The sequence below is a fragment of the Cydia fagiglandana genome, chromosome 25 (assembly GCF_963556715.1).
Source record: "Cydia fagiglandana chromosome 25, ilCydFagi1.1, whole genome shotgun sequence".
Classification (NCBI taxonomy): domain Eukaryota; kingdom Metazoa; phylum Arthropoda; class Insecta; order Lepidoptera; family Tortricidae; genus Cydia; species Cydia fagiglandana.
The window spans coordinates 7,643,745-7,670,152 of record NC_085956.1 but is presented as its reverse complement, the minus strand read 5'-3'; the positions used below and the strand labels follow the sequence as shown (position 1 = coordinate 7,670,152).

Below are 26,408 nucleotides of genomic sequence, written 5' to 3'. Positions count from 1 at the left end.
TCGGTGCATCTTTAATATTGCGTAAGCGCCATCGACAATAAGGTCCCTTTTCATAGGTAGGTCACATATCTAAACTGAGATTTTACTATACAATACATCTATAAATAACCATAGTTATATATTTGTATATAAACAAAGTTCGTCGCACGTTGGCCGAGACGAGTCCTTGATGTCAGAATACTCGGAATACTAATATGTTTGCACACGTGGATTTAATACGTGAAATCTCTTTGTTAACACTATACACCTTCCGAGTAAAAGATAGGGTAAATCGTCAATTACTGGCCACCCTAAACTATTTCCATACAGTTCATACCAAATTTCATCTAAATCGGGTCTTCAGTTTAAGCGTGCAAACTAAGAAATTTTTTTCGCGTTAATAATATTAGTAGGGATAATACCGGGTGTGGCCTGTAATATGGGCAAAAAATTAAACTGTAGGCTGTACTCCTCATACTGACCAACATTTGTTCAACAACTTTTAAAAATAACTTAATTGTGGTTTGATTTTTAATACACTTTAAAGTTTATTCTAAGACGCAATGTATTGCGAATTTTGTTATGTTTAAGGCGTGACAATGACAAGCAACGTCTATCACAATGATATGACGTGGTGATGGCGTCCATTGAAGATAATATTTATTTTGTATGAAAAATATTTTTTAAAGTTGTTGAACAAAAGTGTCACCGTTTGAGGAGTACAATCTATGTTTTAATTATTTGCTCGTGTTACAGGCCACACCCGGTATACCTATTATTATACTGGGTTAAATAATAGTTCTGCCATATTCGTGATCGGATCTCACGATATACTGTTACAGTGCAGATTTAGATTCAGATATACATACAATTAATTCCTCATTATAAGTTAGTAGGTAGTAGTATAGTTCGCGCCGCGATCACAAATGGTCAAGGTCTAATATAATTAAAAATGTTGCGAATACAATAAGTATGTACCTACCTACATAGCACCCGATTCGGATTTTGAAATAGACATCTATTAGACATCTTTTAGACATCACCAAGATACGATTAACGATATGTTTAAGATCTAACCTGTCAAATTTGACATTTGCGCGATTCTGGAGATACTCTTGAACGTTTTCCACAGGATATGACTTAGAGATCCAATTCACATCTAATAGATAAGATCTTACTCTATCTAACGTAAAAGTGACATTGGTTGCCCGAATTGCGCTGCAAAAGAGAACTAGTTGATATCTAAACTATAACGTGTCTAGAATGGATCTAGTAACGGTAGTACGTATCGTCTCTTGTGAATATCTTAAAGTTCGAATACGGCAGATAGACTAACTAAGGTACTGGTCCCACCGCGAGCTAGTAAGCTATGAGGTATCGGCTATAAACACGAACAAAAGATAAGCACTCCCGTGTAAATAAAAGAGACACGGCGATATTTATAGCTCACCGCTGGGTGAGTAACTATAAATATCGCCGTGTATTAGTTATGTGCTGGTATTGAATCGCTCGTTTGGATTCCTTACATTGTCCTGTCATTGTAATTTAATTAATTTGCTGTTAAAGACAAGTTGCATGACTTATTTGCTAAGATTGGTTTACTAATGTTTCCAGTGTTGCCAACTCGGATTTTGAAAAAATGCTAGATAATGTCTAGATTATGCCAAAATAATGCCAAAGCTTTTAGAAATATATATGCTAAAAAAAATGCCACTTGAAATTAGACACTTAAAACAAATACATTTTTCAAATTTGCCGCCTTTTTCTACTAACAAGATCTGCTTTACCAACTTTATATAGTCCGTCGACGTCCATCCGTCCAGAAAAGTCAAAATTCATATGAAAATATGAACCACATAAGGCGATGGCGCATATTGTTGCTGCCAAGTTGGTGCTAACTTGGCTTAGACTAAATTATGCTAAAAAATATGTCAGATGCTAAATGGTAAATTTTGATGCCAAAGCGAGTGAAAATATGCTAGATCTGGCATCATTTATGCCAAGTTGGCAACACTGAATGTTTCGACGAAAATTATTTATTTAGCAAATTCTTAACTCCCGGAACTACGTATCCCCATATTTACTACATAAAATTTGACAATATGTTACCTACTTGCCTTAGCAAATCATTTGCTACACAATTATTTACCACATACAATTTGACGTAATAAAATATTTGCTATATAAAAATGTAGCGAAATAAAAAAATCACGAAGTAAAATGTATGCCAAGAATTAGTTTGCGAGATAAAATTTCGGCGAAAAGTTGGTTTCTAAATTAAACTTGACGAAATATAATTCGGCAAAAAGGCAGTAGACCGACGCTAAGATTACGTACATACCTACTTACTTACTCATTGAAGATTTTCTATATTGATTCAGTTAACTTGGAGAAATAAGGAAGAATAGAGTGCTTGAGTGATCAGTTTTCTTACCAAATATAAAAAAAAAATGTTTTATTGCTACAACTACCAAAAAAGAAAAAGATAATACACGAGAGAAAAACAAAATAAACTTCATTTCACAAGGACGTTAAATATACAAAACATGCACAAAAATTTGTGGTATAGGCAATGGGTACCAATCTCAGCTTTTTGCTAGATATATACCCAGCGCTGATTTTCAGACGGGTCCCTTTTTTTTGACACCACGAGATTTGATTTGATATCACGAGTGTCACGAGTAAGCGCAACTGCTTCTAAAAATTTTAAGCATAGGATCCTTAAAACTATCAGCACTAACCCTTTATTGCCCTGACAAGATGTAGTATAAGAATCTTTGTTAACTTATTGGCTAAAAATAGTTTGCCTACTTAATTTAACTTGTTCCTACATAGTTAATTTTATTTTTTCTTTCGATGTATGAATTAAACTAGAGACCCGCCCCGGCTTCGCCCCTGCGAATCCTTTTCCATCCTTAACAAATTATGTGCTTAAAACTTTTTCAAGAATCACTCTATTGATAGGTGAAACCCCCATGAAAATCACCGCAGTAGTTTTTAGGGTTCCGTACCCAAAGGGTAAAACGGGGTTAATAGTCTGAGTAATTTACTCAGACTCCGCTGTCCGTCCGTCCGTCCGTCCGTCCGTCCGTCCGTCTGTCACCAGGCTGTATCTCACGAACCGTGATAGCTAGCTAAAGTTGAAATTTTCACAGATGATGTATTTCTGTTGCCGCTATAACAACAAATACTAAAAAGTACGGAACCCTCGGTGGGCGAGTCCGACTCGCACTTGTCCGGTTTTGTGTATATCGCGAACATACAGACAGACGCGGCGGGGGACTTTGTTATTTTTTTTAAAGATGTAGTGATTTTATTAAGATCTTAATCTTATGCTCATATTCTCCTTAAGTAATCATTAATCGGTAATTAATTCCACGTGTGTAAACAAGTGGTCGTGATGGTTTTCCACAATATGCCATCTATGTAACATTAATACGAGATTCCTTAGTATCATGGTAACATTCCATTTCTAACCGCAGCTGCACTACCGGTACTGAACGCGTCGCTGTCATTGTCAATTTCCATAGTAAAATCAACAGTGACTGTCCATTTCCAACGACAGCTGTCACCTTAAAGGTGACAGTCTATTTCCAACGACAGCTGCATTACTGTTGATTTTACTATGGAAATTGACAATGACAGCGACGCGTTCAGTACCGGTAGTGCAGCTGCGGTTAGAATGTTAGCATTATACGCATTTCTGCTGATTCTCGTTACTATGTTTTCCATGGTTAATGCTACTAAGTATTACTTGTGCCTGCATCAATACAATAATTGTTATTGGTTACGTATCTCACCAGCCACGGTAGGTATAAATGATGAAAAAAAAAACAATATTACTTTAACTAAAACAGGATATTGCGTTATCAGAATCAGAATCAAATAATTCAAATATTCTTAACACACAAAAGTATAACTAAAAACCGGGCAAGTGCGAGTCGGACTCGCGCACGAAGGGTTCCGTACCATAATGCAAAAAAAAAAACAAAAAAAAAAGCAAAAAAAGAAATGGTCACCCATCCAAGTACTGACCACTCCCGACGTTGCTTAACTTTGGTCAAAAATCACGTTTGTTGTATGGGAGCCCCATTCAAATCTTTATCTTATTCTGTTTTTAGTATTTGTTGTTATAGCGGCAACAGAAATACATCATCTGTGAAAATTTCAACTGTCTAGCTATCACGGTTCGTGAGATACAGCCCGGTGACAGACAGACGGACGGACGGACGGACGGACAGCGAAGTCTTAGTAATAGGGTCCCGTTTTACCCTTTGGGTACGGAACCCTAAAAAACTACTAGTATACTTTTAGTACTTATCCAGAGACGTTTCGAATGTGTCGTTTGGTCGTAGGTAGACACAAACTCTCGTAAAGTCTTGTTTTACACGCCTATTCGGATTTCGAGTTAATCACAAGATCTAGAGACGATTTAGAGATCAACTAGATCTACATTAGATATCGACTAGATGTGACTTGGATATCTAAGTCATAACTTGTCGAAATTGTGCACGAGGACCTCCAGAATCGCGGAAACGTCAAATTTGACATATCTATCTTACAATATCTTTAAATTATCCATATCGTAACTTGTTGAAGTCTAGTAGAAATCTAATTCGTTTTCCGAATCGAGCCGTTAGTTTAAATAATGAGTGTAGATTTTCAACCGATCGGTATAAAATCGTTTCAGTGGGTGGCACCCAAAAATCAAGCCTCTATGACTTCTATGAGAATTAAGGCCGAGCCAGACCGGCTTGCGTGTGCGTGACGTGCGCGTGTGTGTGTGCGCTATAATGTTGGAGCCGCACACGCACACGTCACGCAAACGGTGTACCATCTTTCATAAGGATCTGTATACTACAACGCCGCACGCGCACGTGCACGGCACGCACACGCAGCCGGTGTGCACCGGCCTTTAGCCTCGTTGAATTTTTTGTGAGCACCCATATAATAAACGTTTCTCGTTTGTTCCAGGATGTCGACCCTGCTCTTCTGGCAGGGAAAGGGCAAGAGCAACGGCGCGCCCAACGGACGCAACTGGATACACGCCCCCGACGCACTCGTGAAAGGACACGTCGCATATTTAGTCAAGGTATGTGTCAGGATGTGTCAGGGTGTTGGACGTTATGGGTAGTAATGACGGCAGCAACTCGTTGCGCTGGTCACAAGTCGCTTATAAGTCGCGACGCACTCGTGAAAGGACACGTCGCATATTTAGTCAAGGTATGTGTCAGGATGTGTCAGGATGTTGGACGTTATGGGTAGTAATGACGGCAGCAACTCGTTGCGCTGGTCACAAGTCGCTTATAAGTCGCTTTTTAAGTAGTAAAGGATCAGGATGTCAGGATGTGTCAGGATGTATCGGGATGTTGGACGTTATGGGTAGTAATGACGGCAGCAACTCGTTGCGCTGGTCACAAGTCGCTTATAAGTCGCTTTTTAAATAGTCAAGGATCAGTTTCTCAAGATGTGTCAGGATGTATCAGGATGTTGGACGTTATGGGTAGTAATGACAGCAGCAACTGGTTGCGCTGGTCACAAGTCGCTTATAAGTCGCTTTTTAAGTAGTCAAGGATCAGGATCTCAGGATGTGTCAGGATGGTGACCGTCAAGGGTAAAAATATGTACTTTAGCTACTGTATACTCGCCCCAGACGCACACGTGAAGGGACAAGTCGCATATTTAGACAAGATATCTATCATTGATGTGTAATCAGCCTTTATATTATAACACTAGAAATATGCTATAAATAATCTCGTCATTATTCACTTTCATGTAGGTATATAGGAATAGGTTGATCTTCTTCTCAGATATTTAGATCCTCTTCTAAACTGGTCCTGCCCAGTTATGAGCAAATGACGTCAATAATAAGTACACGACGTATAACCTTCGTCTAACAAACATTTGGAATATAGAACCTGAAACCTCCTGCTGCAGCATGAAACCTCATCATAGGCCTTTCAGTCTATTGCAGACTATACAAACGGGGCGACAACGTTTTTCGTGGCTGTATAAGCCAATACGGGAGCGGCATCCACGACCGCAAAACTGGCAGGTGTAGTGTGCCCGTAGCGAACAGATGTCGGGTTGATGACGCTTGGCTCGCTTGACTTGCAAGTGTCTTAAACCAAGCGTCATCGTCATGAAACCTAGGTAGGTACTTATTGACGCGACGACCTCGCTTCGCTCGATCCAAAACCAATGACAATGCAGTTCTCATATGTCACACAAACATCTGATAAGGTGCAATAAATCTAATTTAACTTGATACGTCTCCGCCCCTTGTAACCGGACCTTTGATAAACAGTAAATTAATTATAGATTGTTTATTTATAGTTAAGGTCGTAGGGCGTTCAACCAGGCACTTACAGGGTTACTAGGGTCACAGAATAAATAATAGTACTAGGTACAGAAGACTCACTCTCTAACAAAACGCGTCTGTCACGATCAGCACAGATATGGCCGCTAGGTGGCGACAGCGCCACGCGCGGCTTATGGCAAACCCCAAAATTGGGGTCGAACGGATGTACTTTTAGCTACCTGTAGCAAAGCGACGAAATCGCGGAGTGAGACACGCCTGCTAGGGTAGCCAACTTTTAAGCCAATCGTTTAAGCTCCGTAGCAAACGAAACGCAAACTATCACTCTCGCACTAATATGAAATAATTATGGAGACACAGCTTTTCGTTGTCGTAGCACAAGCGATTGGCACCTTGGCTTGCGGGCGCAGCACGGTTCCATTTTTATCGACTATCACTATGCGCGTCCCTTTCGCACTTACGTCCTTGTTGGAACGTGACAGATATGGTGACAAGGGATAAAAACGCGACCGTGCTACGCCGCTTGGCCTGATACAAGTTAAAAAGTCAGGAAAATACAGATTTTTAAACAGATCAAATCTTCAAGGCATGCTCAAGAATTGGAAAAATAATTATAAAATTTTATTTATTCGCAAAAAAAGTTATCCCCAGTTACCAAATTGATGGCAATTTGGGTTGTCGAGCGGACCCCGTAGCGCAGGTTCTGATATACACACATAAATAAATGCCCTTACCGGAATTCAAACCCAGGATCTCTTCCTTCGTAGACACAGGGCCCGATTCGGATTTTGAAATAGACATCTATTAGACATTTATAACTTCTTTTTATTTTCATATATTTTATTAGTATATTTTAGTTTTTATATAATATTATAAGTATTAGTTTAATTTTTAAGTAGTTATATTTTAATTTTAGTTTAGTTTTTAAATCTTTAATTTATAGTTAGTTTTAATGATGTTGTAAAGTATTAGTTTTTAATCTGCAATAAATTGAATTCTATTAGACATCTTTTAGATATCACCAAGATACGATAACGATATGTTTAAGATCTAACCTGTCAAATTTGACGTTTGCGCGATTCTGGGGATACTTTACTCTTGAACGATTTCCACAGGATATGACTTCACATCTAATAGGTATCTTAGGTACTCTATATATAACGTAAAAGTGACATTGGTTGCCCGAATTGCGCTGCAAAAGAGAACTAGTTGATATCTAAACTATAACGTATCTAGAATGGATCTAGTACGAGTCGTCTCTTACGAATATCTTGAAGTTCAAATACTAGGCCAGGAGGCCGTTAACTTGCCCTGAAATAAAGTTCCGTCGAAAATTTCTTAAAATTGCGAAGTTTATTTTTAACTTATCATAATTATCTTTGTATGGCAATCTAAAATTTTTCATTTCCAAATTGGAGTTTTTTTTTATTTTTTGTAAAATTTTTCTGAAATTTCCGTGATATTTTCCAACTTTTTTCGGAACCTTCCATAACTTTTACATCTGTAGCCTTGACTGACCTATATGTGCCTTGTTTTGCAACGGAAGGAACGCAATATGGGACTCGCGGAACCCAGCACCGAACCGTAAGATTATAAGACAATGGATTACACGAAACGGTAATTATTCGTACAATTAACTCATTAACATACAAACACAACGCCGTGTGCCTGCTATACTGCCACAATTCAAAATTTTTGATTTTCTGGATTATTGCAGATTCGTATTCAAAATTGTTCAATTTACGACCTTATTTCGAGAGCCATAGCAAAAAAGGTCTTTAAGAGCCTTTTTCTCACAAGTGGCCTTATGCATTTGACCATAAATTGTCAGACAATTCCCTGCAATACAGCCACTTTTGAGTTGTGGCTATAAAGCACACGTTTTAAATGAAGCTTTTGAGTTGCGTCCTAGAAAATAATAATTAGCTGAGTTACACATATTATTATTATCGCGTACAGTGATCTTGTTCCTATCAAAGTTGATATAAGTTCAAAAACTAAAACCCGACTACTGCAAATCGCGCTCTAAAAAGAATGAAACAAGATAGAATTCTTATCTGAAGTTATCAAACAGGAAATATTATAAATGTTATAATTTTTTTAATAAAAAAATACAACGTAATAAAATGTATTACATTTTTGATATATTTACAGAGATATTCAAAGGATCGCCGTGCATGGTCGTATGCCACGATTATAAACTTTAAGGTAAAGTGGCATACGACCACAGCTATCCTCTGAATCTCTGTAAAAATATAAATAATGTAGTAAATTATACATATTACGTTGTATTTTTTTATTAAAAAAATTATAACATTTATAATATTTCCTGTTTGATAACTTCAGATAAGAATTCTATCTTGTTTCATACTTTTAGAGCGCGATTTGCAGTAGTCGGGTTTTAGTTTTTGAACTTATTTTTTATTTAATTAATTTTGGGGTCATGACTTCGTTACTAACTACCTATTCGAAGTCACTTTATATTACTTTTTCGAGGGCATCCCCAGTACAGAAATACACGCAGAGCGCCACATATATCGGGCTGCGCTATCCTTTGGCATGGAGGCGCTTTCGGCGCCCAGCTTTGGAACGTGTACAGTGCGCCTCCTACGTCGGGCTACGCCCGACTCTATTACTATGAGGGCGCCGAAGGCGCCCGGCTTTGGAACGCGTAGAGCGTGTCTTGTACGTCGGGCTACGCCTGACTCTTTTAGTATAAGGGCGCCAAAGGCGCCCGGCTTTGGAACGCGTAGAGCGAGCTTCGTACGTCGGGCTACGCCCGACTCTTTTAGTATGAGGGCGCCTTCGGCGCCCGGCTTTGGAACGCGTACAGCGAGCTTCGTACGTCGGGCTACGCCCGACTCTTTTAGTATAAGAGCGCCCAAGGCGCCCGGCTTTGAACGCATACAGTGCGCCTCGTACGACGACGGGCTATACCCGACGCGTTGAGTATGAGGGCGCCGAAGGCGCCCGGCTTTGGAACACGTACAGCGTGCCCGCACGTCTTTTGTACGGCTGTTTCATGCATTTGCCCGGATTTGGTAAGCGTCCAGCGTGTCACGTATGTCGACACTTTTAGTATGAGAAAGTCGAAGTCGCCTGGCTTTGGACTGCTTGCAGCGCGCCACGTACGTCAGGCTACGCCCGACTCCTCTAGTATGAGGGCGCCGAAGGCGCCCGGCTTTGGAACGCGTACAGCGAGCTTCCTACGTCTCTTGTACGGCTGTTTCATACATTTTGGCTAATCTGGACTTCTATACCTATTCACGTTATAAAATATTGCAGGTCATTAAAAAAAACACTACGTTTATGGCGGCCAAACAAATTTATTTTGCAAATACCTTCTTGTATCGCCGTAGTCGGGTAATACGCGGATAGAATCCAGAGCGCTTGTAGATTCGTAGTTCGAATTACCTACCCGATAAATTAATGTTTCATCGGGTGCATGCAAGCAAAGCCGGTCGCAAAAGCTAACAATATTTATATATTTGAAATGTGCTAACTGAGCTCTTTCAAATGATATACATCACGTAATCATTACTTATTTTTATTTTTTTCGTTCGTGACTTTATGACCTCTAGCGGACGCCTTGTTCATTTTTTGTGACTTCATATAGCCTATAACCAGCGGACGATTAAGATAATTCGAATGACATATCGTTTGTCAAATTATAATGTGTACTTTAGAAGTTATGAGGGAACAAATGAACATACATACATACATACATACATACCCACATACATACCGGTCAAAATCATAACCCTCCTTTTGCGTTGCCGTAGTCGGGTAAAATTAAAGGGATTTTAACTATTTTGGCGTTTTTATTTATATTTGCATGGTAACCTTTATCCAATAATTTTGTGTTTAAATTTGGCCGCATCTCAAAATCTTTAAAAAACGTTTCTGCAATAGCCACAACTCTAAATACCTGTCTTTCGGGCCTTGTGTCTTAAAAAATATACATTTCTTTTAAAAAGTGGCGTGGTCATAAGGAAGGTTATATCATTCCGAGTAAAAAAAACTAAATTTTAAATTCATAGACCTAAAACTAAAGGAGTAAGATCCTATTAAACACCCTGAACTATACTCTCAAAACTTTGAGACGCGATTTCTCGAAAAAACGGTTTTTTGAGATGTGGCAGTGTAGCAGGCACACGGCGACAAGGCCCCTGGTGCGGTATATGTAGTTTATATATTTGTTTTTGATGTGATATAGTCACGATAGACTAAAGCCCCCTCCAGACTATGCGCGTGAATCGCGGGCGAAGCCGCGAACGCGAGTGTGGAGTCGATTTTCGCAGACAGCGCGATTTTTCCACACTCGCGTTCGCGGCTTCGCCCGCGATTCACGCGCATAGTCTGGAGGGGGCTTAACAACAACGCTTGGTACAGTCACCTGCACTTAGGGTCACCAGATGACAGGAATTTTTTTGACATCTCAGGAACTTTAGCCTTTTGTCAGGAATGGGGACGGAACACGAAAATGTCAGGAAAATGCTTGGTTTGCCCTATAGAACTATTTTTATTTGCTAAGTGTTCCTGGTTTTAGGGTAGGTTTCCCGTTTTTACCCTTTGGGTACGGAACCCTAATAAAACGAGACCGAAGGCCAAGCTGCGGGCATGCAGCACTTCCAAGCCTTCTTGTTTTTATTATATACTTATAATCACCTTCTTGAAACTGCGGAAAAATTGACCCAATTTAAGGAGGTTTTCAGAAAAAATAGTACCATTCGTTTTTTTCGAAAAATCATCAACTTTTGGGTTATTTAGACTCAGAATCACGAATACTATTGAATGAGATAAAGAAAAAACTGTCCCCAGTTTTTCATACAAATTTTGGGTGTCAGTCATGTGAAAATGCGTCACAAAACTGAAATTTTTGGACCGCTGTTTTATAATCGATAGTCCTCGTGATTCTGAGTAGAAAACCCAAAAGTTAATGGATTATCGAAAGAGTACACTTGAAAATTCCCTTAATCAAAATCATAATCATAATATATTTATTGTGACTATAGGTAAAAGGTTTCATAATTAAAAGTAAAATGCCTCTTTCTTATTTCAACGATTTTAACGGTGGCTTAAGCTCCCTACAGATTTTTTTCAAACCCTAACCCCCCACTTTACCATTCCAGTTCCTCGGCTGCACCACAGTCGACCAGCCCAAAGGCATCGAGGTGGTGAAGGAGGCCATCAAGAAGCTCCAGTTCACGCAGCAGCTCAAGAAGTCGGAGACCAAGGATGCCGCCAAGTGCAGGAAGGTGGAGATCACCATCTCCGTTGACGGAGTCGCCATACAGGTATTACCGGTTTTTGGTACGGCGGGGACATCACTAGCGTTGGTGTCACATCACTATGATCTGACCCATAGATATAAATCTGACCCAAAAGATGTTAAGCCCGCTTCACACTCATGCGCGAATCGCGGCGCGGAGCCGCGAACGGGAGTGTGAAGTCGATTTCGCAGATCAGCAGACTCGACTCCAAACTCGCGATCGCGCGTATTGGGCCAGCGAGATGGAGTGCATAATTATTTTCCATCGTATTTTCACGGAAACGTACGAACGTGTCTTGCTATATTTCAGTCAGTCTCGGTACAAAAAGTACTGAGGTTGACTGAAGTAGCATGACAAATACGAACGTTTCCGAGAAAATACGATGGAAAAAAATTATGCACTACTTACATCTGTTTTCCGACAAAAGTGTGCCATTTAGTTTTTATGACAAAATTATCAACTTTTGCGTTATTTTGACTCACAAGGACTACCTAATGAATAAAAAAAATAAAGACTTTCCCGTTTCTCATACAATTTTTCGATATAGTTTTGTTTTTAAATGAGTAGTCCTCGTGATTTCGAATCGAAATAAACCAATAATTGATCATATTGCGAAATAAAGGACGACTGAATTAAGCAAGAGGTATATCAAGCCTTTTTAGACGAAGCGTAATTTGTGCTAGATCCAGCAAGACCCTACCAAAGGCCCTACTTAAGACTGACATATCATAGTCAAGGTTGCGTAACTGCTCGCGAAAAGTGAAAATAGCCGCCATATTCGTCCGCGTTCGCGTGAAGTAAATAATAAAACTATTATCCAATAGCATTGAGTAAGCGTTGGTTATTCATAGGAATGCGAGCGTGAGATTTTATGGAAACTATGCTAGTTAAGGTATCACGCTAGATCTCATTATTTGCGATCAAGGATACTTTGACCGGCATTTTACGAAATGTAAAAAGCGTTCAAGAAACTTTTGGTTTTGGTTAAGGGCAATAACTGCCACCAGGTCACCGCAATGGTTGCAGGATTTTTAAGTAGATTATAAAGCTAATTTGACGTCATATAAATAATACGAAAAATCATATTATTTCATGTTGCCGATGCCGGCTCTTTGCATTTCCTGTAATAGTGTTGTACTGCAATCGATTTTAACCGTAAAACAGGCATAATTGTTTGCCATCGTATTTTCACGGAAACGTACGAACGCATTATGCTATTTCAGGTCTCAGTACAATAAGTCCTGACGTTAACTGAAGTAGCATGACATTAAGTAGATGATTTCAGTTGTCTCATAGACGAAATTGTCCTCGACCTGAAATAGTTATTTACGATACAAGTGCGTAAAAGAGGAAATTCGAAACGAGTGGCGATAAATTAAAACACCACCGAAGGGAGTGTTTTAAATCGACACGAGTTGCGAATTATCTATTCGCACGTATATATAAACAGTACATATTTGTACTGTCTTTAGGCATCGTGCGGACAGTAGCTGTACGTCAGCGAGATGATTACAGGAAGCCATTAGCTCGATGACACGAATTATCTAGAGCCGGCTAATTTGACGCTTTCCACCGCTCTATCCTCCTAAGTTCCTTTAAAAAGAACAAATTAAAATCGAGTTTTGAACTATAGAGAAATAAAATAATGTTCCAAATTCAAAACTGTAAAAATGACTGTGGGCTATAGCAAAATGGCTAATTGATTGGCTACTATTGGATACTAGGTACTCAATCATTTTGCTTTTCATGATACGATAAACACAATGCTCTAAAATGAACTCAAGTATCTACAGAAGACTTGGGTCTTTAACAAGTTAAAAAGGACTCGAGCTCAGACTTAATTGTATAAGTCTAAATCTGAGTCCAGTCTTGAAGCAGAGGGACTCAACTCAAAGCTCTTCAGTCTTGATTTGGTAAGCCGGTAGACAATGTTATCGGCCTTGCAAATTCTGACTTGCAATTTGCAAGGCCGATAACATCGTCTATTGGCTTACCAAACCAAGACTCAAGAGCTTTGAGTCCCTCTGCTTCAAGACTGGACTCAGATTAAGTCAGAAGTATCAGTACGAGATTATGTCATTCATTTTATGTTTTTACATTGTATTTGCTAGGCCGATAACATTGTCTACCGGCTTACCAAACCAAGACTCAAGCTCTTTGAGTCCTTCTGCTTTAAGACTGGACTCAGATGAAGTCAGAAGTATCAGTACGAGATTATGTCATTTTATGTTTTTACATTGTATTTTATGTTTAAGGAAAAATGTTATTTGTTCCCATATGATATCTACTTATTGGTCTCATTGGGATTCTATTGACATGTTCGCATTATGCAAGTTATGTCAGTCAAGTGGCAGTTAGTTTAATGAGACCGTTACGTTCGAGCTTCGTAGAATATCTATTGCTGTTTATCTTGTAATGTAGAACTTATTCAACTTTAAAGCAAATTGTCGTATGTTGAATGACAGATCATACTTTTATAAGTTAATTATTGCACAAATTGACCCAGTCTCACAGTAACGCTACGTCTTACGTAGGCGAACAACGCGCGAACGCGGCGCGCCGCACCGCGTTCGCAACGAGATCGCTTACGTAGGACACTTCTATGGGCATCAAAGGATTGATTTCGCCGCGCCGCGCCGCGCCGCGTTCGCGCGTTGTTCGCCTACGTAAGACGTAGCGTAAGCTCACAGGCTTAGGTACATTGTGGGTATTACACGACGATACCTAATTGTAGGTATATAGAGTCTGTGCGGAAAGAGAAGAGTCGTGGGATTTGAGGGCGCGCCAGTGCTATTTTATGGTTTTTGCTATGCTGACAACACTGGTCACGTGATTATAGTACGACACTAAAGGTCATGATACTTGAATCCCTTTTGTTCCGGTTTCTTACCACGGCTTACTAAACGGAGCCTGGTGGTGGTGTCGGCTCATCAACTCAATCCCCTGATTTAGCGCAGGCACTAGTTTTCTTTTTAAAACACACTTGTTTTTATGTCTCAGATACTAAAAAGTGACAGTGCGATTGACAAAACTGCTAAAAGTGCTAAAACTAGTTAAGAATCTGCCCAATACAACTGTAATTTTCGTACCAAACAAGATAGAGTCTCATTTATGTACTGCCTAATCTGTGCAGTCCAACAGTTATTAAAACCGGGTAAATCGGGTAGAAATTGGGCAATAGAACTGTAATTTTATCTGGGATATATTTCACCCATTGTAAACTTGACTTGTAATGTATGTGTACATTATTAATAATAAATATGGATATGAATAAAAATAGTGCATAAGGAATCATCCATTAATTACGTCTCACGAATTTCTAGGTTTTTTGACCCCTCCCCCCCTCCTTGTCACACTTGGTCACATTTTGCAAATCCCTCCCCACCTTGTGTGACGTCACATTTAGGCAATTTTGTTTTCAACGAAATCGGCAATACTAACTCGGCTGTATTTTTTTTATAAAAAAATATTTTTTGTAAAAGAAATATTAGTAATTTTATAACGCAAAACCAATTAGGAACGAAAATTACATTCCTACCTACCTCATTATTTAAATGTACAGCGATTAAAAAAATATAAATTAATTTTCGGTTACTGATGAATATTGATGAAGTTAAAGTGACGTCACAATGTTTGTGACTCCCCCCTCCCCTATGTCACAACACTGCTAAATATGAAATATAATTTCGTAACTAACAGAACCTACAAATAAAGAAATATTTTATTAGAAAAAGTTTTATTCTTTGTAATCGAAGTCTGAATTAAAATATTCAATGTCACTTATGTTTGAGCTAGCTTCAGAACAACCAGGGACACTCATAGAACTATCTTCATCTGAACTGGATGTGCTTGAATCCGGCACGTAGATTACGAATTCTTGCATATCACCTACTTAGCGGTCTTTTATTCGAGATGCCGTAGGTACTTTTACACAATCCTGAAAAAAAAAATTACATATAAATATGCATAAAATGGCAAGTATCAAGACTATTTGTCAGTTATTTTAAAGACCATGAATGACCTGCATATTTATGAAAATTAATATATTTTGAATGAATATACTTACCGATTATGTACCGGAGACAAGTTACTTAGGGGCCTTATTAAATAGGTAATTATTTAATATTAAATACAACATCAATACCCGCGAATAGCGGAAACACGTTCCGCGACTTTTTGTAAGTCGATAGTCGGCTTTTAGCCGTTTTCTTCCCGCTGACAAAACCGAACAATGTTAAATATAATTTTCCTTGTGGTTTTATGTACGGTTTTATCGTGTTTTGAAAATATTTTATACATAAAACTTGCGGTTTTTGTTAATAAATATACAATGACAGAAGTTTGTTTACTTTTTACATGACAAGGTGTCAAAGGTTTGATTGCCATATAAAATTTAAAATGTTAGTTCCCGTTTCTGCCACGACTCTTCTCTTTCCGCACAGACTCTATAAATAATTATACATACAAAACATTTATTACTCAGGGACAAATATTTGTGATAAGACTGATAAGCACACAAATAAATGAGACGACCAGGATTCGAACCCGGGACCTGTCTACGAAGTAGGGTCACTACCGACTAGTCTGGTTCATAGTTGTCAAGTTGTAAATAAAATACCTATTACATATTTGTATACCCTCTTGGGGTTCAATGTCCTAATACTAGTACAAATTACCTCCAATGAAATTTAAATCTTAATGAAATGGGATAGAGTTTGTTTTATTTCGTTTCGTTCGATTTTAAAACAAAACATTTTCAACTCTATTTTCTAATACCGTTGATTCAAATTCGATTGCCAATTTTCCTTGTATGGTGGGCCGCTAAAGGATACAAAACTAAACTTACGATAGTTATCGTTGCAAAAAGCAAAGTAAGATTGTAACAATCTCAATAACATGAGCCGCTAAGAGAAATTGTGACAACGTCAATAACTTCTGCGACAGTGGTTAGTGAGCTGACTGCGCTTGGAGAATTGAGTGATGTACCACAACCGTACTCTATTATCGGTTTTCTACTCGGGCGGCCACGCTCAGCTGGTCATAAATCATGGTTCACGGCACTAGCGACGTCCGGTTCGCTTTCCAATGGCAAGGCCGCTCTCTATTGTCTAGACTCGATGCTGATTGGATTGACCCTGACTACGAAACTAAATGTTTTAGACTATTCTATCTGTCAGGCACAATTCTCTTGTACCCTGACTTGTCCTACCCTCCCAAATGTCGTAGCCATGATGTCAGTTGTTGATAGAGTTAGACCAAGTTAGGCTGCAGCGATTTTGATAGCCCACGCAGTGCAGTGTTATTTTAAACGTCAAACTTCTATTAAAATATGACGTATAAATAAAACTTTCACTACGTGGGCTATCAAAATCGCTGCAGACTTACCTCGGTCTAACTCTAGAAACCCCAATCTTGTAAAGTTTCGAAAAAAACAGTTTAATTACTCTCCGATTGATGCAGCTCACAATTTAATATATAGTTCAGACAATTATTAATAGCTGGATTAATTGGCATAAAAATCTCACCTTCGCGTGGCTTGTAACCATATTTATAAAAACCATTCTCCACTTACGTACTATAGAAAAACAAAACGGGCATTATCTATGAAAAGGGACCTTATTGTCGATGGCGCTTACGATGCACATCGTCGCGCGGCATTGTATTTATATCGGAGCATCGTTAATAATGGCGTAAGCGCCATTGACAATAAGGTCCCTTTTCATAGACAACGTCACATTAATTTTAAAGAGAAATAATTCCTTATTTTCAGGAGCCACGCTCAAACAACATAATGTACCAGTTCCCGTTACACCGGATATCCTACTGCGCAGACGACAAAGGAGCGAAGAAGTACTTCTCGTTCATCGCGAAGCACGGCGGCGAAGCGAACGGGCACGTCGAGAAGCACGAGTGCTTCGTGTTCATTTCTACGAAGTTGGCTTCGGAGATCACGCTTACTATTGGACAGGCGTTTGATTTGGCGTATAGGTATGTATATCACCGGCTAGCAGTGGCGGATTTGCCCTAAGGCCCGGTAGGCTCGGGCCTAGAGCGCCAAGATATTTACTTCCGCCGCTGCCGGCAAGCCTTAGAGTTAGCCTCATTTAATTAGAAAATACGTCGAAGCAAAGAAGTAGGTGCCGCTTAACGAACGGGCATATCGAGGAGTATTTATATTTAACGAAATTCGTTTCACGAATAACGAGTCTAATAAGTACTAGAGTATCGACCAAAATAAGTATGCAACGATTTTGATAGCATACGAAGTGCTATTTACACTACGTCTTAATTTTTGTAGTGATGTACCTAGAAGATTAAATACCGGTTTTTAGACGTTTGATTTGTAATTACCGTTTTTCGGTTCCAGGCGATTCATGAACGACAACGGCAAATACATCGAGATGCAAAAGCTGTCGCTGCAGAACAAGAAGTTGGAGTTACAGATGAACACGTACAAAAACCGTTTACAAGTAAGAATAACCTTAAATAAATGAACATGTATTTCAGATTCAATAAATCTGATTAAAATTTGTCCTAGTTTACTCAGTAAAATTTCTTTCACTGTTCCCTTAAGAAGGTTAAGGCACTTTCGTCCCATTAGTATTAATCAGGCTTCCACTAAATATAGAAAAAACAGTTTCTTATGCAGGGCAGGCATGAGTTAAAATAAAGTTTTACTGAATTTAGACTTCGATGTATTTAGTGATAGCATATCGGTAATAAGAAATAAATTAATTGCATTTTTTATGGGTGATACTTCTAGCGCGGGTTCGGGCTTGGCTTACTGAAGTTAGCGCAGTATGCGCTATAACTTATATATTTGTATTTTCTGTATTTCGGTTTTTTCTTGAAGTTTTGTGCAGTCGGCGGTGGAAGTGCATGGCCACTTTATGAATGTTTTCCATTCCTAATGTGCCTATGCAGTTTTGCAGCTAGTTGTACACAGGAACCTTGGCTTGTGCTGTTGCTTAACTTGTGTGTGTAACTGATTTGTGATTATATTTCTTCTTTATTTACCTACTTAATTTTTATAAGTGAGAACCTGTAATTGGCTCTGTGAATCTATTTTAGTTTTTGGAAATGTTTTTAGCTGTTGGTTTTCCATGTATGTAATAAAAAATAAAAAAAATAAAATAAAATAAAATAATAATATAAAATACATATACGATAAGGTGCATATTTAATACAAAAGTACCCATGGAAAGACTGTGATTTATATTGTTTAAAAAAGAAATGTTTCTTCGTTTGCGTGGGATGATGATGATGATAAATGATAAAAACTATCCTATGTACGGTCCTCAAATTATATCCATACCAAAAATAATCAAAATTGGTTCAACTGTTTAAACGAAAAGAGGTAACAGACTGACAGACAGAGTTATCTTCGCATTTATAAAAATCGTAGGGACGTAGTTGTAGAGTCGCCATCAGATATATAGGAGCTCCAAAAGTGCTCAAAAATATCTCAACACGCACTCTAACGCCATGACAATAGAGGCGTGTTCAGATATTTGTGAGCACCTTAGCCGCTCCGATATATCTGATGGCGACTGTACCTACAGTAGCTTTATAAAGTGGCCATGCCATTTGCCAGCTGGTGGTCATTTGTAAATTACGAATCTTCCAATATATTTCTCGGAAAAATAAATCACGATTGATTTTCCCTTTATTTCGGTCTTTATTAACACTAACCTTACACACACGTGTCGAGTATTTAATTCTTCTTTTTGTGGTGATTTGTTATATTTATTTGCGTATTTATTTTTGCGGTGGGAAGGTGGGAACATTAATTGCATGTAAAAAATACGCAAGAAAGCATAACGGGTTAGCACTGATTGACTAGCATGTTATCTTTTCGCGGATTAGCAAACTAATTATTTTGGTTTTAATTAACACTAACCTCTCGAATTTCAGGAGCTATCAAAGATCACATACAAGGACGACCTATCAGCGTATCTAGCGCGGAACAATCTATCAGACATCGCTGAGTTTAAGGCGCCAGCTGACTTGGACAAGCAGATCGCCTCGCTCACGCTGGCCAATGGGTTCAGCGCTATGAATGGTACTAAGTCTCCTGAGGGAAATAGCAACGGTTAGTATTAAAGATATAAAAAGGCATTTTTTTTCAACTGACTGAAGAACAATGCAGTGATGCGGGTAATTTGGCTCAAAGAAACTAAGTGCTTTAAAGTTGAGCAAAGGAAAGTCTCGGCCGGGAGATCAGAGGGTTTAGTCAAGTGATAATCATTTATAGTAAAGACCAATTGAACCTTAAATAATTTATACAAATGATTACTTCATTGATCGATAGCATCGATTAATTTAATTCTATTATTCCAATATGTTTTCACTTTTCGATTGGCATTTGTCATATTGGTGGCCCCAGTTATCTTAGAATACATTTAAGGGCCAGTTGCACCAACCACATTTGACAGACTGATCAACATCAGCCGGCGCGCCTCGGCACTTTACTATGAAACTTTCCATACATACAAATTTTGCGAACTCATTAACGATACGAACAGTTTGGTGCAACCGACCCTTATTGTACAAAATCTTTTGTTACTTCTTTTTCATGTACCTACAATTGTACAGTCCTTCGCTCGCCAGTCGCTTAGCACCTTTGTGTACAAACTTCTATGCGGATCTTTACTCTGCAGCTTTGAGCCGAAAGCCCCCTCCACACTCGTGCGCGAATCGCGGCGCCAAGCCGCGAACGCGCGTGTGGAGTTGATCTGCGAAATGTGACTGAATACTGCTCCTCAATCGTTATAATCTTTTTTTGCTTTTATTTCCAGGCCAAGACGCGCTGTCGCACAACTCATCCACAGACACGTTCAACTCCACCAACGACAACAACCTGCTGCTGTCGACGCCGCCGCCACAACACAACGGGAAGACGAACTTCAGCACTGGGTGAGTTACCGGTTTTTCTCAACACTAGTGTCGTTCTCCTAGTTTCATATAATGACTCGTTAGAGTCGCGAAAAATTCCCAGACTAGATTTATTTAGTAAAAAATATGGTTGTCTGTAAAGTCGGTTTACGGACTATAATATGATGACGATAAGATGTTGATAATTATTGTAAGCGGTTGTCGACTACTAGACAACAATTTGCATGCGTGAGAAAAAATTGTCGTTATAACTGTCGTGTTCTTGGTTGAACCTCTAGCCGCCCAGAGGCCTATAAAAAGGTCTCCAGTTCCATTCTAATTTGAATCTTTATTCTGACAAATCAAAACTGCATTTGTATTGGCAAGTTTTGATGTCTGGGCCGGTAGAGGATACAAAATAATGAATTAAATATAATGACCCTACGTTCCATCACATTTCAGCAAGCTTCTGGGCGATCTGTCCGGCAAGAACCCAGTCGTCGGCACCAAATTGGAAGGCCTACTGCTCAACTCTGACTCGGACAGTGGTAAGTAATAATACCCTTCTAAGGCCCAATGTCCTTTTAAAAGGACAGAATTAAATCGAATTTTGAACTATAATCGAATAAAAAAGCTTCGAAATTAAAAACTGCAAAAATGACTGGGATTTAAGATACTATAGGTATCTTATTTTTCCTTCAGTATTTACTGCACTTATATACTTAAAAGAGGTTTCGTAAAGAGTTTAACCAAATCCAAAATAACAGACCAAAGGCGAAAGAGTGTACGAAGGAAAACTACCAAATCCTACCCTTGAATAAGTATTCATATGATTCGCTTTGTTAAATGCTTAAGATAAGATACTTGTGCATCCTGAGCAGTTCTGAAAGCTTTGACATTTGACACCATGAACCATGACATATACCATGCAACAGACGCCAAAATGAATTTTATTTAAGATTTTTATTATTAGGCCTTATTTGTCTAAAAATAAATGATAATTTACATGTGACGTTCCACGGCAAAAGGTACCTTATGGCGGCTGGCGCTTACGTCGCATAGCGCCGCAATAATATTGGAGCGGCGTTAATAATAGCGTAAGCGCCAAACGCCATAATGTACCTTTTGCCGTGGAACGTCATATATAATTTGTATGTATTTGTTTTGTTACAGATTTCGACCCACGCGCGTTCGAGGCGGAAACCGCCCCACGCTACTCTACGCCACCTGATCAAGGCGTCACCACCACACCACCGCTGCGTAAGTACACAAACAGTTAAATGCAGTATAGGTATTTAACGCTATATTGTGAAGCTAGACCAAGAAAAGTCTGCAGAGATTTATACAGCACACGCAGTGGCAGTGTTAATTATACGTCATAATTTGATAGAAGTATGACGTTTAAAATAACACCTGTACGCCAGGCGGGCGCCACTGTCGCGCTCACAGCTAATACCTAAGTTGGCGATGGTGACGCTCATATAAAACGCTCATATCGTCCGTTATAATTTATAAGCTTGGACGCAGTCGTTCGGAATTTTCCGTACGGAATGACATGTGCAAGCGAGAGAGTGCTACGCATTTGTAGAGCGACGTCCCGTTCCCACCTGTCATTCCGTAAGGAATCCGAATGATAATTCCGTAAATGTGTGTATTGGTTGATTGTAAATTCATTCGATAAAGCGTATTCAAAATCTTATGGCTCCTCTACACGATGGGCCAGCGCCGGCCACTCCAAGGGACGCAGCCATGCGGTAGAATGAGATAGCAATATCACTTACTCCCTCTAACGCATAAATGCGTCCCTTGGAGTGGCTGGCGTTGGCCCATCGTGTAGAGGAGCCATTAAGTTCAAGTAACTTATAATTTTATTTCGTTTGTTTCAGTGGCGCCTCCACCAAAAGCGTCGAAACGCCAGAACACGCCCCAACAGCCCTCCCCGCAGCACCCCCAAACCCCCCAAACCCCCGTACAAAACGGCAGCGACCTCTTCGGCTCTACCCCCTTCGCCGTCTCCAACCAATACACCCCTCAACTAACCTCACCCTTCGCCACCGCAAAAGCCAACCAGCCCAACTACGATATTTCCGATTTTAACCTCCAAACATCGGTTTTTAACAACACTTCGTTCACAAACGGCCTGAGCGGGTACGACCCTATCGAGCAGAAGAACAATATCTTCGGTAACGGTTACGGGACCGCTTTCAATGGCTTCGGCAATCTCAGTGAGAAGCAGACGGTGGAGCTTGACAGCAGCTTCAACGGGTTCTTAGATAAAACTATTTCGGAGATGAAGGTGGGTGTTTAACTCTTCTGTTCTATTTTACGCTATAGGGTGGTATGGGGTTGGCCGGTCGAAGTATTTAGCAGATGGCGCCATCATAGCTTGCCCTGTCAATCCCTAGGATTGTGTCAAATTTTTGTTTTTTAATGCCCTGGATGCCAGGCTTTTAAGCCAAATCTCATAGAAAAGGGGGCAAGCTTTGATGGCGCCATCTATGCAAACCTTCGACAGTTGCCAGCCCCATTCCATCCGTCCAATATTTTGGTCCAATGTCAATGCGTCTCACTCTCCCATTAAGCGAAATGTGAGACAAAATACACAAAGAACCTGTGTTCAATTGGACAGCTGCAATACCTGCAATGGATTTGTTTATCAAGCAGATACGTGTGCAAGGGATACGATTTATTTATTAAAATAAATATGGAAACATTCCTTAATCAGCTGACGTAAAAAAAAATACCGAAGCATAGCAGAAGCGTGCAGATTCTTTTTCCTTTAAAAATTTAGTACAATACGTTATTTAGGTACTGCCATGGTATTTTATTTATTAGCATTTTATTTAATCGAACGTCAGCAACAATTACATTATTCAGGAATTAGTTTACTAACTTACCACTGCGACTACTGCGTTATCGTTAACTTTTATTGTGAATAAAAATATTGTTATTGTTCTTATTGTTATCTCTCAACTTCCCCTGAAATGAGATTTTTTTTAGATTATTAACATTCGAATAAAAATTATTGCCATGCCATTCTGGGTTTAATACAGAAGACTTCATTTTAGGAATAATAGACTTAGAAATAAAATGATTAGGTTGTTTTATTAAAGAATATTTAGTATTTTAATTTGTTTTCTACAGCTCTGCGAATGGTGAGTTGTAGCTATAACATTTTTTTCTTTGTATTCAATTAATATCAAGTATTTTAACAAAAATGTTGCACTTGGGATTCTAACAGTGATATGTATGTCATTATCTATCGCTATAATAAAAATATATAATAAATAAAAATTCCCGACTAGTAGGCCTACCTTTGTAATTATGAGAAAATATTGTCTTGTAGTTGGTATACTTACCCCGGCTACACACGTTATATCTGCCGTGTGAATGACAAATCGTTGTCGATTATCGTAACGATTTGTCATACACACGGTAGATAAAACTGCGCAAATCGGACTGCACAGTTTAATCGCTACGATTTATAGTTACGTGTGTAGCCGGCATTAGGTGTACTACTTAACTCATTAATTGTAATGTACGTGTATTTCGTTAAATGTGGTTATATAATTTTATACGTACTTTTCAATGGTTACAATCTTATGTAGGTCCTCTGCTTTAGTGTGACAGTAAATCGTGTCACTGACATATACTGCTAAGGTCAAGCAATAAAGCGCCCAATACATATATTTAATATAAGAAAATGTTGGATTATTCGTTCACGTTTCTTATTGTTTCTTTTTTGTTCTCAGGATGGGTTCAGCAGAGGGATCACATTTGGAAACGATGATTTTTCAATAGACAACTTTGACCCGTTGAAGAAGAATTGAGTTTTACCGTTAAGAACTAAATAAAATAGATGAAATTATAGTTAATGAAAATATTGCTTTCATCCACACAAACTAAATGTAATTAATGCAAGATTACGAGAAAAAAATATTAATTTTATTTTATAAGCGTTGCGTGGATTTAAACGATGTTTGCAAATACGAAATTTTATAGTTCTGTATTGCCATGTTATGGTATAAATTTATCTTCTTTCATTGTATTGGCAACAATATTATAAATTTCTATTAAATCCTATTTAATATAATTCTTATGTCAGTAATATATTTTCTAAAAAAGAATCTCAAAAAACCGGTAATGTATCAAGACATTGCTTTGTTTATAAAAAAAAATGTTAGGTATAAATTTTGGTGATATATTTTAGATTGTATGCGGATATATACGCTCAATGTCATTCCAAAAGTGCCTTACATTACGATAACTTTTTCAAGTAATTAATTATACAAATAATTATTAACATTTTCTCTTGATTCGTAACGCGTGTGGTTTCACCAATAAATTTTGAATAAAATATATTTTGGTAGAAATTGATGCTTTAGCTGTGAAGTCAGTATTGTAAATCGATAGTAAGTTTCAAAATTACCCAGTTCGAATTAAATTTGAAGATCGCCTCAAATTATTCTGTGATAATTCTTTTCAAAGTTGAGGGACTTCAAAATGTATATTATATATTTAAAATCGTCCAAACATGACTGAATTTCATTGGAGGGAATTATATCATCGCTTGTAACCAGATGTAAATAAATAATATAATTTAAGGTCGTTTATATACATTTTATTAGTGTACGGATGACATTGTAGCTTTTAAGGGTCAACATTCCATGTACTTTTAAAATGATATTGAATTATGTTACTATTTTACTCCTGATTATTTACAAAATATTTTTATTAATAGTTGTATATAATGTGCCCGTAATAAACTGTTGTATCGCCTTGTCTCGTTAGTAGAATATTATATTAAGTACCTAATGTTTACACTAATGTAATGTTAAGGCCAAAAGAATACATATTGTGTATTTTTAATAATAAAATTTACGTTTATATTATTTTGTTTCATTAGTTGCTTACTTCATAAAATGATAAGTAAATACAGAGTCGTAGGAGTAGGAGCAAACCTTTCTCACGTGAGAAACAAAATATAGTATTACTGTTACCTAAGTTCTCTCCCTAGCAGTGGCGAAGCTAAGCTTCGGCGAACGAAGCGGCCGCTCGCCCACGGTCTCGCCCTTAACTGTCTGGGATACATGAAAGAAAAGTGCCAAGTTCGCCTACGACTACTTTAATTCTCGCTACCACGCTACGTCACTGAACGCATAGTACACATTTAACTCATTTAATAAGCCACAATAATTAAGTTTTGACACATTGTTAATTTGACAAAGTTCAATTTAAGCTAGCAAATTTTAAAACCGAATAGGTTTTGGCTCTGTCAAACCAAATTTATTAGTAAATAGAAACAAAAACCATAATAATCCATTTCTTTTGGGTGTAAGACAAAGATAGTATGATAAGATAGTATGGTCAAGATAGTTTAAATTCGATAGTATGATTCTCTCTGTCTGTTTGAAATTAGACAGTGCTTTGACTAACTATATTACTTCATATGCAGGAGACGTTATTTTTGTCGGAAATTCGCCGCCACGTGCCCAGCTCGATTCGAAATAAATTAATGCTCATATGTCCTAATTTATAATTCTTTATATTAATTTAAAAGTAAAACCCTAATAATTTGATTATTATAATTAAAATTAAATAACCTTATAAATCGTATTCATCGTATTGTATAAATAATCGTATAGCTAAAATTAAAACCGCTGTTCACCAAAAAACCGAAACGATTAACACCTAACCACATCACTACAACTGTCACACTCATGTTGACACCTTCGGAAAGAAGCTAACTTTCGCGAGACATATTTTACTCGTGTTTTCTTATAAAACGGCAGTGGCGGTCGAAAATATGCTTTCCCTATAATCTTAACTAGCTTACCCAGTATCCCGTCACAGTATTAGAGGGAAATTCCTCAGTATTAGAGCAAAATGGTGGACCTAAGTGGGGGACAAGATGGCCCGTTGGAGCACGCATTTTCTAACTCCGTTTTCATCATTCCAGGGCT

The 26,408-nt window shown here is 38.4% G+C and overlaps 1 protein-coding gene across 2 annotated transcripts in view; it reads left to right on the top strand.

Moving 5' to 3' along the window:
• LOC134677020 (PTB domain-containing adapter protein ced-6) overlaps positions 1-25,334 on the top strand; it is a 152,842-nt gene extending 127,508 nt beyond the window's left edge. For both annotated transcript variants that reach the window (XM_063535436.1, XM_063535435.1), the window contains exons 2-11: positions 4,954-5,071; positions 11,431-11,595; positions 17,342-17,559; positions 17,939-18,041; positions 19,486-19,663; positions 20,370-20,487; positions 20,908-20,993; positions 21,619-21,705; positions 22,332-22,741; positions 24,198-25,334. In XM_063535436.1, the coding sequence (XP_063391506.1) occupies positions 4,955-5,071; positions 11,431-11,595; positions 17,342-17,559; positions 17,939-18,041; positions 19,486-19,663; positions 20,370-20,487; positions 20,908-20,993; positions 21,619-21,705; positions 22,332-22,741; positions 24,198-24,275 (1,560 nt within the window). In that variant the 5' untranslated portion in view covers position 4,954 and the 3' untranslated portion in view covers positions 24,276-25,334. The remainder of the gene's footprint in view (positions 1-4,953; positions 5,072-11,430; positions 11,596-17,341; positions 17,560-17,938; positions 18,042-19,485; positions 19,664-20,369; positions 20,488-20,907; positions 20,994-21,618; positions 21,706-22,331; positions 22,742-24,197) is intronic.
• Positions 25,335-26,408: the final 1,074 nt, after the last annotated feature.